Genomic DNA, 17,282 nt, shown 5'->3' with positions numbered 1-17,282 from the left:
CTCTCTCTCTCTCTCTCTCCCCCCCTCCCTCTGATGCAACTGCAATTTCTAATTCTTCTACAGTGATTTTGCATTATATGGGAATATTTAAAAACTGAAAAAACAGCATGGAGTACTATGCTGCCAGTAACAGGGTGACTTAACAGGGTTCTAAGCCCTTGGTGTGTACTTTGCCAGCCGGTGGAGCCTGGGGGCTGCTTCTCCAATTAATGTTTGCAAATGCAGAAAAGGAAATACAAGGGATTCCAAAGGAGATTAATTATACTGACATACAGTTCTCCTCACAGAGCCCAGGTGAAGCAACCCCAGTAGAGTTCTAGTTAATAACCTTGAAAAGTTACCCCCATTGCATTAAGGGGGTGGGGGGAAAGCAGGTTTCAAAACAGTTTATAAGGTCTGACCCCAATTTTGTAAATCAAACGAATGAGTATGTATGGCACAACTGCTGCGTGTGTGAACCTGGCCCCCGGATGTCACAGGGACAGCTCAGATCAGTGACATCGTGAGAGATGCTCCTTCCTTCATATGTTCTGTGCTGCACAGCTTTTGAAAACAGCCCATAGGGTGTCATAATCAGGACAGAAAGCTCTTCCCATCTCGAGGGGAAGGCGGTGTAAAGCAAGATTCCATTTCTGTGATGATTATTTCCACATTGACACAGACGTAGAACAAAGCCCAGAGAGACATGCCCCCAAAGTGTTAGCAGTAATTATGGGTAATTTCCCTGCCTTTATACTTCCCTGTCTTGCCATATTTTCTTCCCCATTCAGATTGTATTATTTTATAATAATAAAGAAGCAAAGCTATTTCCATTTTGATAAAAAAAGGAATATCAACTATACTTCTGCTGAAAGGCAAAAAACCCCCAAAAGTATATACATGCAGAGCGCAGAGGCCAGGAGGAGATATGGCCAGTGCTAATGCAGAGTGCAGAGGCCAGGAGATATGGCCAGTGCTAATGCTGGTTTTCTGGGAGGGGCTGGGATGATAGAGGATCCTGCTGTCCGCGCCCCCTTCCACCTTGGCACACTGGTGTTGTTCAAATTTTCAGCAGAGCTCACACTTTTTATAATCAAGAAAAGAGTGGACGGTGTTATTTTGGTAAAGATTCAGCAAAGGGCAGGAAATCAGGGTGGTCCTGGATGGAAGGTGGGTCTGGCTGGGAAGGGAGGATGCTCTGTACGTAGGTGGGTAGCAGGCCATGTGGTGGTACCTGTGTTGTCAGGCATGGAGGCTTGATCGGTGTTCCGTTCTCTCTTCAGGACAATGTTGCCAAACTGGAGAACGGCCGAGACCATCCGCAGCATGGCTAAGGGGCAGCAGAGACACAGATCAGCGAGGCTCAGGGTCCTGACATGTGGTCTGAACTAGCCCCTTAGAAATCTAGCTTAAACAAGGACCTACTGTATAGCACAGGGAACTATACTCAATATCTTGTAATAACCTATAATGGAAAAGAATCAGAAAAAGAATAGATATATGTATATGTATGTATAACTGAATCACTTTGCTGTACACCTGAAACTAACACCACATTGTACATTAACTATACTTCAATTAAAAAAATAAGATAATAAAAAAAAGGAATCTAGCTTAAAAACCTTATGTCAAATTATACCACCACCTGACACCAAGCAGGTCTTAAATACATGAACGGATAAATGAATTCTGTATTTTATTTTATTTTTTGGCCACACTGCGTGGCACGAGAGATCTCAGTTCCCTCACCAGGGATTGAACCCGCGCCCCCTGCAGTGCAAGAGCGGAGTCATAACCACTGGACCTCCAGGGAAGTCCCTGAATTCTGTATTTTATATTCAAAGTTTGCTTTATCGTCATTTGGTGTGTGCTCATGTCCATTTTATAGAGCAATGCATAGAAGATTTAAAAGGATTTAGAGAAATGAATGAGGAAGATCTTTAGCAATATGGATAGATTTCTAAAATATCGAGTAAAAAATTCGAGGTGCAGAATGGTATATATGGCAACCACTATCTATGCAAAAAAAAAAAGGCAGAAAATGTCAAGGTCAGTCAATTTTCCTTATTCTTGGTAATTATGTTCTATAGGGTCACCTGAAACACTGAATTATCGAATGTGAACAAATGTTCCTATGGGGGAATACAGGTTTGGTTCCTGGGAGCCTCTGGTCACATTTTCATCAACTGATCAATGCATCACCTTGGTTTATGTGTATTTCTGTTTAAAGGCACCTTATCTGATGGGAATGTAAACTGGTGCATCACTACCTAAAACAGTATAGAGGTTCCTCAAAAAACTAAAAATAGAATTGCAGCAATCCCACTCCTGGGCATATACCCAGACAAAATTCTAACTTGAAAAGATACAAGCACCCCTATGTTCACAGCAGCACTATTTACAAAAGCCAAGACATGGAAGCAACCTAAATGTCCATTGACAGATAACTGGATAAAGAAAATGTGGTACATATATACAACGGAATACTACTCAGCCATAAAAAAGAATGAAAGAATGTCATTTGCAGCAACATGGATGGACCTAGAGATTATCATAGTAAGTGAAGTAGGTCAGAAAGAGAAAGACAAATATCATATGATATCACTTATATGTGGAATCTAAAATATGACACAAATGAGCATATCAATGAAATTGAAACAGACTCACAGACGCGGAGAACAGACTTGTGGTTGCCAAGGGGTGGGGGGTAGGGGAGGGAAGGAGTGGGAGTTTGGGATTAGCAGATGCAAACTAGTGTATATAGGATGGATAAACAACAAGGTCCTACTGTATAGCACAGGGAACACTCTTCGATATCCTGTGATAAACCATAATGGAAAGGAATATGAAAAAGAATACCCCCCCACACACACACACATGTATATAACCCAGTCACTTTGGTATACAGCAGAAATTAACACAACATTGTAAATCAACTATACTTCAATAAAATTTTTTTAAAGACATCTTATCTGATATACAGCACTGATTCACATTGAACTCACAACCAACATTCGCTACAACTGGAGTCTGAAGGAAGCTCTTCTCACACACGTATTTTCTCTGTAAAGCACATCACAGCCTTCCTGCTCTTAGGGACACCGGACAGCATTAAGCACTACATTTAGGGGGACATTTCAGACAGTGAAATCACCAACCAAAAAGCACCCCAAAAGTGAAAAGCATGGCACTCAACAGACTGTAGAAAGGACAGTGGTTTACAGTATGGGCTGGAACAAGAAGGCTGAATGTCACCCCGTGAGACTTCAGTTGGGTGCACACTGGGCAACTCAAAACTTTCACTCCTCTATGCATGACAGCAATGACCACAAAAGCACCAGGATATCTGGTTTGGGGGTTACGAATAAATGTGTGTAGGTGAATTCTCCAACTCGGACATCGTAAAAGAAGATCGATTGTATTAATATTTGCACGTCTGCGCAAAGCGGCTAGAAATCTCGCCGTGAGTGGGCAATGCTGCCCCCTAGAGGACGTCTCGGGAACGTGCAGGGGTTGGTTAGCATAGGGATGGGGGCCACCCTGGCAATGTTTCTGGATGCCACAGAGACTGGGCAGGTGGGAACGAGAGGCGTTGCCCTTCTGTATCACAAAGAGTTGCCCACATTCCGTTTGATTGCGAAACGTCCCAGTGGACATTCACGTCTGTGAAATCATGGTTTGGAATGCTCTGAGACTAACCCCAGCAGTTTTATGTATACACACAAAAGTGTTTTGTGTTTGGTTTTAATACACAGTGCATTTTCTAGGAGGATAGTCACTGAGGAATCCGAGGGAAGGCTGGTCTTCGTTTTGTTCAGAACTTATCAAGATTTGGTCATCGCGTCAAAGCCTCCTCGTCTCTACCCGCGAAGCTGCCCGCGGCTTGGAGTGGACCATATAACACGCCTACATCAGGCTGGGCTCCTGCCTGCTGCTTTCGAGGTGATGCTTCAGACCAGCGCCAACACCCAGCTACCTCATCCACGTTCCTCCTGGAACAGTCTTCACGATTTACGGATTGAAAAGGACACTGATCTATTTTCACTTACTCCGTGCCAGGTCCTGTTCCAAACACTCACAAATGACCTCATGTCACCTTCGGAACAACTCACTGAGCCAAATCCTGCAATAGCATCTTGCGATGGGAAACACTAAAACCCCCATTTGACAGACAGGGAAACCGAGGCACATTCGGGTAATCAACTTACCCAGGATCACCCAGCTCATAAGCGGCATGGCTGAGACACACCCGGCGGTCTGGCCCTGGGGTCTGTATTCTTAACGGCCGTGCAGCCCTTTCCGTCCCTCTTTCAGCATAAAATTCGGACGTTTGTACGAACGTAGAGCACACACAGAAAAGCACACAGAGCACCTCCATGCCGCGCAGTGAGATCTTACAAAACGAACACACCAGTGGGCCAGCCCCTCAGAAGCCCCCTTCTGGCCACTCACTGAATTCGGACAGATGGCACACTCACAGGATTGCAAGGAAGAAGCCAGGTTCAAAAGTGCACGGACTGTACGGGTCTGTGTGTTCCAAATTCAAGAGCGGGCGAAACAACTCCATGTTGTTAGATGCCAACACAGTGGTGATGGGGGTTGCGGCGAGGGGAAGGGGCTTGAGGGGGCTTCGAGGTGCGGGTGATATGGGGCGTCACCTGCAGAAATTCCCCTGAGCTGGGCGCTTTGGCACCGCGCTCATTTGCCGGTGTCTGTGCTACGTAAGCTTCTGTACAAAGTTTACTTAGGAAAAGGGAGTGGCGGAAGGTGGAGGGGGGAGCCCTTCTGGGAGACCCATGCCAAAAATGCGTAACCCGAATCTAATCACGAGGAAACACACGCACGTTGACAAAACAACTGGTCTGTAATCTCCCCAAGTGTCAAGGTCACGAACGATAAAGACTCAGGACCGGTTCCAGATGGATGGAGAGTAAAGTGTGACGACTAGATGCAACCTGTGTGATCCTGGACTGGGGAAGTGTGTGTGTGTGTGTGTGTGTGTGTGTGTGTGTGTGTGTTTGTTTAACTTAAAAAAAATTTTTTTTGCTATAAAGGACATTATTGGGACAGTTGGCATAAGGTCTGTGGATTAGATAACAGTACTAACAGTGCCAATGTTAATTTCCTAATGATGATACTGTACTGTGTTTGTGTCAGAGAATGTTCTTAGGAAATAAGCACAGAGAGATTCGGCGGGGGGGGGCGATAAGATGAGTAATGCCCCCTCTCCGCAAAATGTCCACGGTCTGAATCCTGTGAATGTTACCTTGCAGGGAAAAATAGACTTTACCGATGTGATGAAATTCAGGATCTTAAAACGGGAGATTAATCTTGCATTATCCAGGTGGGTCCGAAACGTAATCATAAGCGTTCTTATAAGAGGGAGGCAGAGGGGGAAGGCCACATGAGCAGAGGTTAGAGTGATGCATTTTGGGTTTTTTTTCAATTTTTTTGGCCGCGCCGCGTACCTTTCGGGATCTTAGTTCCCCAACCAGGGATCGCACCCAGGCCCTGGCATGAAAGCGCAGAGTCCTAACCACTGGACCACCAGGGGAGTCCCTAGAGTGATGCATTTTGAAGACGCAGAAAAGGGCCATGAGCTAAGGCATACGGGTGGCCTCTGAAAGCTGAAAAAGGCAAGAAAACGAATTCTTCCCAGAGCCTCCAGAAGGGACCTGCTCTGCTGACACCTTGACTTTAACGAGTAAGACTGATTTTTGACTTCTGACCTCTAGAACCGTGAGGGAATAAATGTGTGTTGTTATAAGCCACTAGGTTTGTGGTCATTTGTGACAGTGGTCTTCGGAAATATGAAGGGTGAAGGGATCCCTGGGCTACACCCCCACTCTCGAACAGCTCAGAACAAGTAATTAGAAAGACAGACAAGGATAAAGCAGATGTGGCAAGATGGTAATGTTTGAGGACTCTGGGAGAAGGTATGCGGCGATTTTGTGTACTCTAAAACTTTTCTGTAAATCTGAAATTATTCAAAATAAAGAGGTTAGGGACTTCCCTGGTGGTCCAGTGGTTGAGACTTGCGCTCCCAATGCAGGGGGCCCAGGTTCGATCCCTGGTCAGGGAACTAGATCCCACATGCTGCAACTAAGAGTTTGCATGCCGCAACTAAAGACTCCCCATGCCACAACTAAAAGATCCTGCATGCCACAACTAAAAGGATCTCACGTGCTGCAACAAAGATCTCGCGTGCCGCAACTAAGACCCAGCACAGCCAAATAAGTATTTTTTTTTTAAAAAAAAGAGGTTAAAAAAAATCCCTGAAAACAGAAGGTGGGGGGGTGTTGGTCACTGGCCTGCCAGCTCCAAGAAGCCTTACTCTGAAGGACACACAAGAAACAGCTAACAGAGGTGGCCTCCTGGGAGCCCGGGACACTGGAATGATCATAGACTTTTAGTTCTTTTTGAATTTCATACCCCTTGAAATGTAGTCAAAAAAAAGATCACTGCTGAGAAAAGACTCAGTTTCTGGAATTAGACAGTGAAATTGCAGTGATGAGTCACACCACCTTGTGAATATGTTACAAATACTGAACTGTATACTTGACAATGGCGAATTTTACGGTCCATGAATTCTAGTCCCCCAGGGAAAAAAGGTTTTGGTATAGTTTTCGGGGCACGCTGGGGTGTGCAACAAATCTGAATTTTCCTTTCAATCTCCATCAGGATCGTAACTCCTTGTGGAAAGTATCTGTTCCTTATTCACCTTCTAACTGTATCCTCTGTATACAGTAAGCACTCCATAAATGCGTTCACGAATGAACTTCAGCTTGCCACTCTGGGGGGAAGAATTCCTTCCACAGTCCCCACTACTTCTGGGATTCAATCTTATCCCTTATCAAGGTCTTCGGCACCCTGTCCCCGATCCTCCCACCTGCTCCAGCCTCGGGTCCCCTCAGTTACTCCAACCAGCCAGGCCAACCTCTTTAATCCCCGCCAACACCTGACACCCTCTCTTGCCCCCAGGCTTTTGCCCTGGGCGTTCCCTCCCCATAGAGGCGGTCCAGAACCACCTACACCTGCTTAATTCCTGCCTGACCATCAGGGCTCAACCAAGCGCCGCCTCCTCCAGGGGCTGCCCCGCCCCTTCCGAGACCCCGCCCCCCACCCCCCTGACCCACAGTCACTACTCCATGCACCTTCCAGCCATCACTCTTCCAGGGGATCAACTTTAATCCACTTGTGTGATTTGATGCTCCCTGGGTCTCAGCGCTCCAGGGGGCAGGGGCTTGCTCTGTCTCGGTCACAGTTCATTTCTCCCAGGTCTGCAGGGGTCTGGCCCGCAGACTCCATCATGTGTTGAATGAATCGATATACGAATGAACAAATGGCCGAGAGTTAACTAGTGGGGGGTGCATTACTGAGGCGTGACCTGGGGCAAGCCAGTGGCCTCCTGGGCCTAGGTTTCCCCTGCTGGGCAGTGGGAGGGGCTGGGCGGGGGGGTCAGGGGGCTGGGGTGTCGGGAACAGCCCAGGGTCCCAGAAACGCTGGGAGGTTTTGCGGCAGGGCAGCGAGGTACCTCCCGAAAGATAAATAAATGAGCACATCTCCTGATAGACTCACAAAGGCATCATCACCCCTAACAAACCGGATGATTATTCATTCTTAACATCAGCTCAGACCCGACCCAGACTCGAGCTCCCCCGGTGGCCTTTTACGGTTGGCTTCCGAACCTACGTGGGTTCCAAGCACCCGGCGAACCTGACGCCTGAGGGGTTGGCAGTCAGCTCTGGCTGCTGACTTCAACCCAGCCGGCAGTAAGCAAGCCCCAACCTGCACGGGCGGAGGCGCGGGGCTGGCGAGGCTACGACGGCCTCACGTGACAGGAGCTCACCTCCCTGCGTGCTAGGCTGCCTGTTCCACCTCCCTGGTGGCATTTACGGCGCCAACGTGGATGGGAAGTGAGGAGGGGCGTGGAGGTCCTGCTTCCACTGGCCCCGAACGCTCTCTGCCCTGGGCTTCCCGTGGGCGACCCAGAGGCGCCCACCTGCCTCTCTGGAAACGGATCACGGGCTGGCTTTGGAGTCAGACCCGGGTTCCACCACCACCTCATCAAAGGCAGTGAGTCCTATAGGGCAGACACCCCACCTCCCTGGACCTCTGTGTCCTTCTTTTTGGCCATGCCATGAGGCTTGTGGGAGCTTAGTTTCCCGACCAGGGATCGAACCCAGGGCCATCCCTAACCTACGAGTCCTAACCACTGGACCGCCAGGGAACTCCCCATCTCTGTCTCCTCTTTCTTCCAAAGGAGAGTCTAGAAAAAAGGTGACTGGCTGGCTCCACTCCTTGGAAGTGAGACACAAAATCACACTGTTATAAGACCCCATCCACCTGCCACACCAGCAAAAGCAAAAAAGCTGACAACAGTGGTTGCTGACAACCACGTCGGGGGAACAGGTGCTCCAGACACAGGGTGGGAGAAACTGGAAACTAGCGCCACCTTCTGGACGGCGGCGAGGTCGATTCAGTACAATTTAAAAAAACAGAGTGGGGTTGGGGGAAGGGAAAGGGGCTGGGGGTTAGAGCTGAAAGCCAAGAAGTCATGAGCCCGTTAACTGCTGGATCTGGTGCCAGGTTCCTGGGGGAGGGGTGGGGGGTTCACAACCCTCTGCTCTCTACTTGCATACCTGTTTGAAAGGTTCCGTAAGACAAAGGTAAAAAGCAAAATTATTCAGCAGTAAAAAGGAAGGAAGCACGGATACATACGACCACATGGATGAAACTTCAAACCATAATGCCGAGGGAAGAAAGCCAGCCACAGAGGATGATATATTGTATGATTCCATCTATATGAAAGGTCCCGGATAAGCAAATCCATAGACACAGGAAGCAGATCTGTGGTTGCCAGGGGCTGGCATTGGAAAACCAGCAGACGACCGCAAAGGGGAACAAGTTATCTTCTTGGGTCACTGAAAATGTTCTAAAATTGATTGTGGGGATGGCTGCACAGCTCTGAAGGTACTAAAAGCCACTGGCTTGTATCTGGCCACGCCACAGGGCCTGCGGGATCTTAGTTCCCCAACCAGGGATCGAACCTGGGCCCTTGGCAGTGAAAGTGCGGAGTCCTAACCCCTGGACCGCCAGGGAATTCCCTGACATATAATTTGAATAGGTAAATGTTTTGGTATGTGAATGATATCTCAATAAGGCTGTTAGATTTCCGTGAAAGCTGGATAAAACCAAAAACTGCACCTCTCCTTGGACTCAGTATTTTGTGGCTTAAGAACTGATCCTGCAGTTCTGTTCGCCCACGAGCACAAAGATCTACTTATAAGGATATTCCTGGCACTTTTTGATTCCAACAGCAATAGGAGGCAGTCACCCGAAGGGTGTGTCTGCAAGGGACAGACAGGTTACAAGAATCACAGTTCATCTAAACAGTGAAACCTTCTGCAACTACAAAAAAACCTGAAATTCACCTATACCTACAAAACCAGAATGACTGCCAAACACGCTGCTTGGTGGGAAAAGTAGGGGACAAAGCCCACGCTAGCACGGGGGGCGATGAGCTGAGCGTTCTATCCCAGTGCCGCCCAGGACCCAGGCCAGGGTGCGGGGCCTGATATGCCAGGTGTTTTCATTGTTACTTGGTGCCTCTGAGCGGGTACTGGGAGGAAGGTCAGGGAGGTGGGGCCCATCTGGATCAACCACTGTGCAGGAACTTTTAAATCAGGAGAGAAATACAGTAACATTTTTTGGGGGTGGGGGTGGGCGGGCAGCATGCAGGATCTCAGTTCTCCCACCAGGGATTGAACCCATGCCCCCTGCAGTGGAAGCGCAGAGTCTTAGCCACTGGACCACCAGGGAAGTCCCAGAAATTCGGTAACATTTTGATCAACATGACAGAAGAACATCAGCCCTGGGGCTGGAGAATAATGTGTGTCTTTTCTTACATGTCTGAAATATTTCTGGCAGGAGATGCAGGAAACTTAACAGTGGAAAACTGGGCTCAGAGGGGCCCAGGGCGACTCGGTTTTCACACGATGACCTTTGATCATATTCAGATTATGTCACTACACGCCGACGGTGCTGCAAAATTTTTGTTTCGGGACTGGAAAAATTGGAGCTGCTACCCGCGCCCACCACACGGCAGGAGGGTTACTTGAGGTGACCTGTGTCAGGAGGGCAGGCGGTACCTGAGGGGCTCAGGCCCCCACTGTGGCCTCCATCTGAATTTGTTTGTCAGTTGCCCAGGGAGGAGCAGGGCAGTTACGCAACCCGTGGTTGGGAAATCTAGCAGGGAGGCCTGGGACCCTGTGTCAATATGCCTGAGGACGCTGGCCTGTATGCTGCCTGGGTGGACAGCCAACCTGGCACTGGGTCTCCAGCCCTCCCCATTGGCCCTGGAGCCCACAGTGGCTCCCGAGGCCTTCCGCAGCCCCAGAGACCAGAGGAGAATGAGACCCAGCCCCGGACCCGCTCAGAACTGGAAATCAAGGTCTCCACGGGACTGGTGAAAGGAATCACAATTCATCCAGACAATGAAATGCCAGGTAGCCGGAAAAAAGACTGAGATTTCCCCCTCTATGTGCGCATAATGGGTTGAATCGTGTCCCCCTACTCCCTCCAAAAATACATTAAAATCCTAACGCCTGGGACCTCTCAGAATGTGACCTGATTTGGGTGTTGGGTCGTTGCAGCTGTAATTATTTAAGTTAAGATGAGATCACACGGGAGTGCGGCGGCCCCTGATCCAAAATGAGGGGTGTCCCATAAAAGGGGAGATTTGCATACAGATGCTTGGGCAGGGGGGCGGGCGCGCCGCATGAGGCTGAAGGCGGAGGTCAGGTGACGTTTCTAACAAGGAAACCACCAGAAGTTAGGGGAGGGGGAGGCAACCGATTCTCCCAGGACCGACCAACCCCACCAACACCTCGATCTCGGACTTCTGGCCTCCAGACCTGGGACGTGATCAACTTCACTTGTTTAAGGCACTCGGTTTATGGTGCTTTGTGATGGCAGCCCTGGCAAACGAGTACAGTACTGCAACGGAACTACTGTCAAAAGGTACTGTTTGGTGAGAAAGGTGGGGGGCAAAGCCGCAGAACACGGATAATGAGCTGAGTATTTCACCCCAGTGCCCCCGAGCCCAGACCAACCAAGGAAGAGCCTGGGCCAGGGGCAGGGTCTTCCCTGCACCCTCACTTCAGCCTCCTCGTGCCCTCCAGTCCATCCTCCACACGGCCCAGAGCTGCTCCTCCACGGCTCCCAGCCCTCCCATGGCTCCCCAGTGCCCTCAGGACCAATCCCAGCCCCTCAGGCTGGCATTTGAGACCCCACCTGCCTCTGTGGCTCCATCTCCCCACTCCCCTGGGTCACCCACTAATTGAATCCATTCGAGAAGTTTCAATTCCTCAAACATGCCACACCTTTCCTGCCTCAGGGCTTTTGCACACGCTGTTTCCCCCTGCCTAGACCGCTCTTCGCAGATAGCACCAATGCTCACACCTTCGGCTCTCCAGGCCTTTGCGCAAACATCACCATCTCAGTGTGTCCTTCCCGATCCCCTACTTAAAGCTTCCTCCTTCCTCCGTTCCCTGTTTTAGTTTTCAAACCAAGCAATGAATGGCCAGGTGTCCACCCCCATCCTTCATGGGGGGCTCTGGGCTCATGGCTCACTCACAGGTGATTTCCTCGTGGGTGAATCCCAGGACCCGCAGGGACTCCAGTGTCTCCTGGAAGAGCTCACGCTCCTGGCCCGGAGAGGATGATGGCCCGTTGGTCAGGAAGCGGTAGTGGGAGAACGGCTCGAGGAGGAGGTCGGCTGTAGGAATAACGGGGGGAGGCCAAGGTCAAGAATGAGCTGTAGAGTCAGACTCAAGTCCCGGCTTCCTCAATAGCCACCCCAGGAAGAGCATCACTTCCCCACTAGGAACCTCGGTCTCCTCCTCTGTCAAACGAGTGGGGATCCATTCTTCAAGGGTTTGGTGGGAAGGGCCAGGCGTGAAGTGGGTACTTAGCACATATTAGACCTTTCCTCTTCCCTCCTTCCATAATGATCCTCAAGTCGCAGAGTTGCCCAGAGAAGGCAGGAGCCGCCCACTGGCAGAAGCAACAGGGCTGCGGGTGCCTGAGTTAGCAGAAGCCATGGGACAGGAGGGGTCGATGGCACAGGGTTCGGAAGCCACCGTAAGCAGGAGGCTGGGTGCGGAGGGGCCAGGAGGCGGCCCAAGCTACGGGGTGGAAGAAGCCAGAATGACAGGGAGCCACAGGGCAGCGGGGCCACTGTAGACGAGACAGCCTTGGGGCGTTTCCACAGCCAGAGGGCTGGAGGCGCGCAGAGCAGGAGACAGAAGGAGTCTCAGGCAGGAGCCATGAGGCAGCAGGAGCCTACAAGCCACGCAAACCACGATCTTCGGGAACCACGAGATGGCAAAGCTGGAGTTGTTACAGCACCCGCTGGAGTAAGCAGAGCCCCGGAGTTTCAGGAGAGAAGTGAGTGTGGGCAGGAGACACGTGGCCACGTAGCTGGCATGAGCAAGACCTGGGAGACAGCGGGAACCAGAGGGCAGCAGAGTCTGGGGGTGGCAGGAGTCGAGAGGCGGCAGAAACCAGGGGCGGTGGGATCCGGGAGGCGAGAGAATCCACCACCCAGCAGGAGCCTGACACAAAGCAGGTGCTTGACAAAGGTTAGTGCCTCCCATGTCCTCCGCCCCAGGGGGTCCACACGCGGCTCCCACCCAGACCCCGGGGAGGGGTGGGGAGCCACTGGACACTAACCCTTGAGCTGCTCCCCGGCGCCTCCCAGCAGCTGGTAGAAGATGTGGAAGCTGCATTCGTCCTTGGCCTGGCGGATGGCCCTCGACTTCTCCAGCAGGTCTGGGTGGGGGGTGAGTTAAGGTGCTCCATGGAGGGGAACCCCCTGCTATCCCGTGGAACAGTGGAGTCACTCATAGCCCCGGCCGGCGACCTGGTCGCTAACAGGACCAGTGGCTTTGGACATGTGTCACTTAAGCCTCAAGCCTTAGTTTCCTCATCTGTGCGAGGGGCCCGATAATAACACCCGTCCATGAGTCTATGAGGTGCTGTCGGGGTAAATGAGTTATTATGTGTCAGACGCTGGAGCTGTGCCTGGTTTTTCGTTACCAAGGATAAGAATACCTCCTGCTGTCATGACCCTCTCAGCCTCAGTTTCCCCGTATGACTACTGGGGCTCTCAGCTTCTCCCTCTGGGAAAGCCACATGGCACGTTTACACACTGAAAATTGGTGAGACGCCTTAAAGGAAAATAAAACATCTGATAATTGGTGTGGCCGTCTGTGTCCTTCACTCAGGGACCTCCGAGCACATATTGTGCACAACTGTCATAATGCAGGACCTGCCTTGGGGAGCCTCGCCCAAGGTGGACTGCAAACCATTGACCCAACACCCTGGGGCGCTAACCTGCTTGGGTGAGACAGGGAGGACCCACGGGAGGAGGTCCCACAGGGCAAGGTGGGCTGAAGGGAGCATGCACGACCTGTGAGACCCTGGGTGATGACAGCCCCGAGCCTCGTTTTCCTCGTCTGTGAAATGGGATAACAGCATCTGCCTCACAGGGTTACAGAGACGAGGAACTGAGTTAACATATGGAGAGTTCTCAAGACACTGCTAGGCACGCAGTAAACCCTCAAGAAATGTTGGACATGCTGATGCTGGTGTGAGGGGTCAGGCCAAGCCCGGGATCCATCTGTTTGACCCCGGGGGTGGCACCTGCCCCGCGAACACCAATGACCACAGGCTGGTCATTGGCCCCGAGGCAGAGACAGCCAGGAAGGAGAGCCATGCCTGGTGGGGGCAGCCCCAACTGGATGGGGAGTGTAGATGGGAGAAAGTTAGCGTTTGGAAGCAGGCAGAGAAGACTCCGGGGTCCGTGGAGGCCTGGGATGGCAGGATGGATGGGGCAGGGAGAGCCGTGAGCTCTAAGAAGTTGTGTGAGCAGGAACCATGATGCAGAGGGGTGACGGGCCGCAGGAACTGTGGGGATCAGAAGCTGGTGGCGGCAGGGGACATGAGGCCTTGAGCCCAAGGAAGAAGTTACCAGGTGGCAGCAGAGTCCATGGGGCCCAGCTGCTTGACAGCGAGATCCCTGTTTCCTTACTCCCTAAGCCCTCTTAGGAAAAACCCTTCACCAACACACTGCTTCTCAACCCTCCCCCCAGCCCCCGATTACGGGGGGTGGGGGGAGACAGTGAGCTTAGATACCGAGGGGATGGGGATGTGATTTGTTATGAATATCAATATTAACATTATAAGGACACTGCTAATCTAATCATTCATTCCTAATAATGATAGCTCATTCTTTTTTTTTTTTTTCCTCCGTGCCACACGGCTTGTGAGATCTTAGTTCCCCGACCAGGCAGGGACGGAACCCGGGCCCTCGGCAGTGAGAGCGCCGGGTCCTAACCACTGGGCCGCCAGGGAGTTCCCAGAGAGCTCATGCTTGAGTGCTTACGATGTGACAGGTGCCACGCTAAGAACCTGCCTCACTTCGGACCCTTCCAGAGTAGGTTCAACGATCCGTCCCCTTCTACAGAGGGGGAAACTGAAGCCCGGAGAGGTCAAATCACGTGCTCAAGAGCCTCAAAGTGTCAGAGCTGGGATTCGAAAGCGGGTGGGTGTGATTTCTTTGCTCGTTCTCTTATGCGCTGCACTCCTGGAGCTTCTGGGGTTTATCTTTTAAATTCCTACCGAGCATGTGTGGGAAAGGTTTGACACAGCCGGCCTGAGCCAGCCGGCCTGCAAAGCCCGCCTCTGGCTGGTGTCTGGGAATCTGGATTTCGGGAGGGTTCCCAGCCTTCCTTGGCTGATAGGAGGGGCTCCCTGCACCTAAACTGTTTGTGCAAAACAACATGGTTTCTTCTGAACACCCGCTTTCCTGCAGGGATTCCGGAATTTGGGTACGTGCCAGGGAGAGGGTGCCTATGTGATCAGCCCCCAGTAAAAACCCTGGGCACGGAGTCTCTGATGAGCATGCCTGGTAGAAAACATTTCACACATGTTGGCATACCTGGGAATTAAGCACGTCCCGTGTGACTCCATGGGGCAAGGCCTCTGCCCCCCCACCCATTCAGCCCCACACGCCTTCCCCTTTTGCTGCCTGCGCTCGCGACCTTTCTCTATGGTTAAGTCATAGCCGACCCTCCGCCCCATAGCGAGGCTGGGCTGGCCTTCTCCTAAAAGCTCCGGGAGGCCCTGCCCTCCTCCCTTCATGTGGAGATGCTGCCTCTGCCCCTTCCTGAGGTTCTAGGATCCTTCCCCTTGTGCAGAGGGGGAAACTGAGGCACAGTTTCTGAGCTGCAGGGAGCCAGGTTTCCCGGCGAGTGTGGATGCCTGTTTTCCGTAAGCGGTGAGATCCCAAGAGCCACCCTCCTTGGCTGCCACCCCTCGTCCCCCCACCAGGCACCCCTCTGGGAGGTGAGAGGATACAAGTCTCGATGTTGGCGCCCACGATGTACCCGGCAACGTCGAAGTTGATGCGGATGAATTTGCCCTGCGAGGGAAGCGGGTGGAGGGACTTAGCCAAGGATCCCGTGGGCCTAGAGAGCACCGCCAACCCGCACTCACCCCTCCCAGAGCCAGGGCTGCCTCTTGCTTTCTCCCTCCACTGAACCCCACTCCAATCGTGAGGTTCCAGTTCGGGGGGCAGTTCCTAGGGGAATTCAAGGTCCAGGCCCCTTTGACTTCTTTCTTTGGGACCCAGGTCCCCAGCTCCTTCATCCCTCAGACCTAGGAGCCACGGCCCCCAGGCCCCTCCCCCTTCAACAGACCCATACGTCCTGCCTCCCCTCCACCACCCTCCTAAACTCCCAGCTCCTGTTTCACTGACTCAGGCCCAGGCACCGCCCTCCCCCAGCACTCACAAATCGGGAGGAGTTGTCATTCTTTACTGTCTTGGCGTTGCCAAAGGCCTCCAGGATGGGGTTGGCCTGAAGAAGCTGCCGCTCCAGCTCACCCTGCAGGGGCGCGGGGGAGGACCCGTCAGTGGGGGGAGGGGGTTGGCCCAGCTGTAAGGGGGGTGGGTCTGGGTCACAGCTGGCTGAGTGTCTGTGGGGGGGGGGGGGCCTTTGTGTGTCCGGGTGTGTGCCCTCTTTCCCGCATGTGGGTCTTGCCCTTCAGTCTACTGGGAAGGGAACGAGGAAACATCTGAGGAAACATCTCCAGGATACATTGTTAGTGGAAACAAAACAAAACAAAAAGCACGCTGCAGGAAAATGCCTACAGTGTGATCCCATTAATAAAAAATAAACTGAGGGAAAAGCACACCACAAAACAGGACTCCTATTTCTATAAGGATAGACACGTCAGTAAACATTTAGAGAAAGGCCTGCAAGGATACACACCAAACTGTCAACAGCATAAGACACTCCAAGGAAGGACTGAGAGAAGGAAAGAGGAATTTCACTTTATCTGATTGTTGTTGTTGTTACAGTGAATATGTACTCATGTATCACTTGTAGAATTAAAGAAAAATCTACACCATCCGTGTAAAGTGCTTCGAACTGTTTGGCAGCTTGGTAGTCTCCTCCCCCAGTCAGGCTGATCCATGGGTAGGGATTTTTTATTGATTTATTTTTTTAAGATAGGAACCTTTTTTTGAAATTGAAGTATAGTTGATTTAGAATATTGTGTTAGTTTCAGGTACACAGCAGAATGATATGGCTATACATATATATGTATATACCTATATTCTTCTTTTTCCGATTCTTATCCATTATAGTTCATTACAAGATATTAAATATAGTTCCCTGTTCTATACAGTAAATCCTTGTTGTTTATCTATTTTATACCTGGTAATGTGCATCTCTTCATCCTCTACTCCCAGTTTATCCCTCCCCCCACCCCCATGGGTAGGGATCTTATTCTGAACTTCCCTACAGCCACCTCAGTGGCAGAGCCAGGAACATAGTAGGTGCTCAGTCAACAGCAATCCCCTTCCCCTCTTTCCTAGCCAGGCTCTCAAAGACACCAACTATTTCTTCAAGTGCCCTGTGAGCCCTCAGACACTAGCCTGAGCTGGGTGTACACATCAAGCCTACCGTAACTATCAGTGTGGGTCTGTGGGTTGTGTGAACTCGTGGTGTCTGTGGGCTCTGTCTACATATATTTACCAGATCAACAATAAATGGTAGTTTGGGCCTCTGGGTTGTTTCGCATTGGGATCTGTGGCCAGTCTGCACAGACACAGTAGGGCTAACAGAAACGGCTGTGTGGTTGGGGTCTGCACATGTGCGGCAGGACCACACTAATGGCAGCATGGGCCCTAGGTGTGTGTGTGCAGCAGGGCTGCCATAAGCAACAGTGGGGTG

General features: G+C 51.3%; 1 protein-coding gene across 6 annotated transcripts in view; it reads right to left on the bottom strand.

Moving 5' to 3' along the window:
* MYH14 (myosin heavy chain 14) overlaps nt 1-17,282 on the bottom strand; it is a 90,730-nt gene that overhangs the window by 58,792 nt on the left and 14,656 nt on the right. For all 6 annotated transcript variants that reach the window (XM_027079106.1, XM_027079103.1, XM_027079105.1 and 3 more), the window contains 5 exons: nt 15,837-15,929; nt 15,403-15,466; nt 12,715-12,813; nt 11,618-11,758; nt 1,214-1,309 (listed from right to left, as the gene is read on the bottom strand). In XM_027079106.1, the coding sequence (XP_026934907.1) occupies nt 1,214-1,309; nt 11,618-11,758; nt 12,715-12,813; nt 15,403-15,466; nt 15,837-15,929 (493 nt within the window). The remainder of the gene's footprint in view (nt 1-1,213; nt 1,310-11,617; nt 11,759-12,714; nt 12,814-15,402; nt 15,467-15,836; nt 15,930-17,282) is intronic.

The sequence above is a fragment of the Aethalodelphis obliquidens genome, unplaced genomic scaffold (genome assembly GCF_003676395.1).
Source record: "Aethalodelphis obliquidens isolate GAN/ISIS:26980383/991018 unplaced genomic scaffold, ASM367639v1 scaffold43, whole genome shotgun sequence".
NCBI classification, from domain to species: Eukaryota; Metazoa; Chordata; class Mammalia; order Artiodactyla; family Delphinidae; genus Aethalodelphis; species Aethalodelphis obliquidens.
Note: the sequence above shows the minus strand (reverse complement) of the source record. Positions and strands in the feature narration are given on the sequence as shown.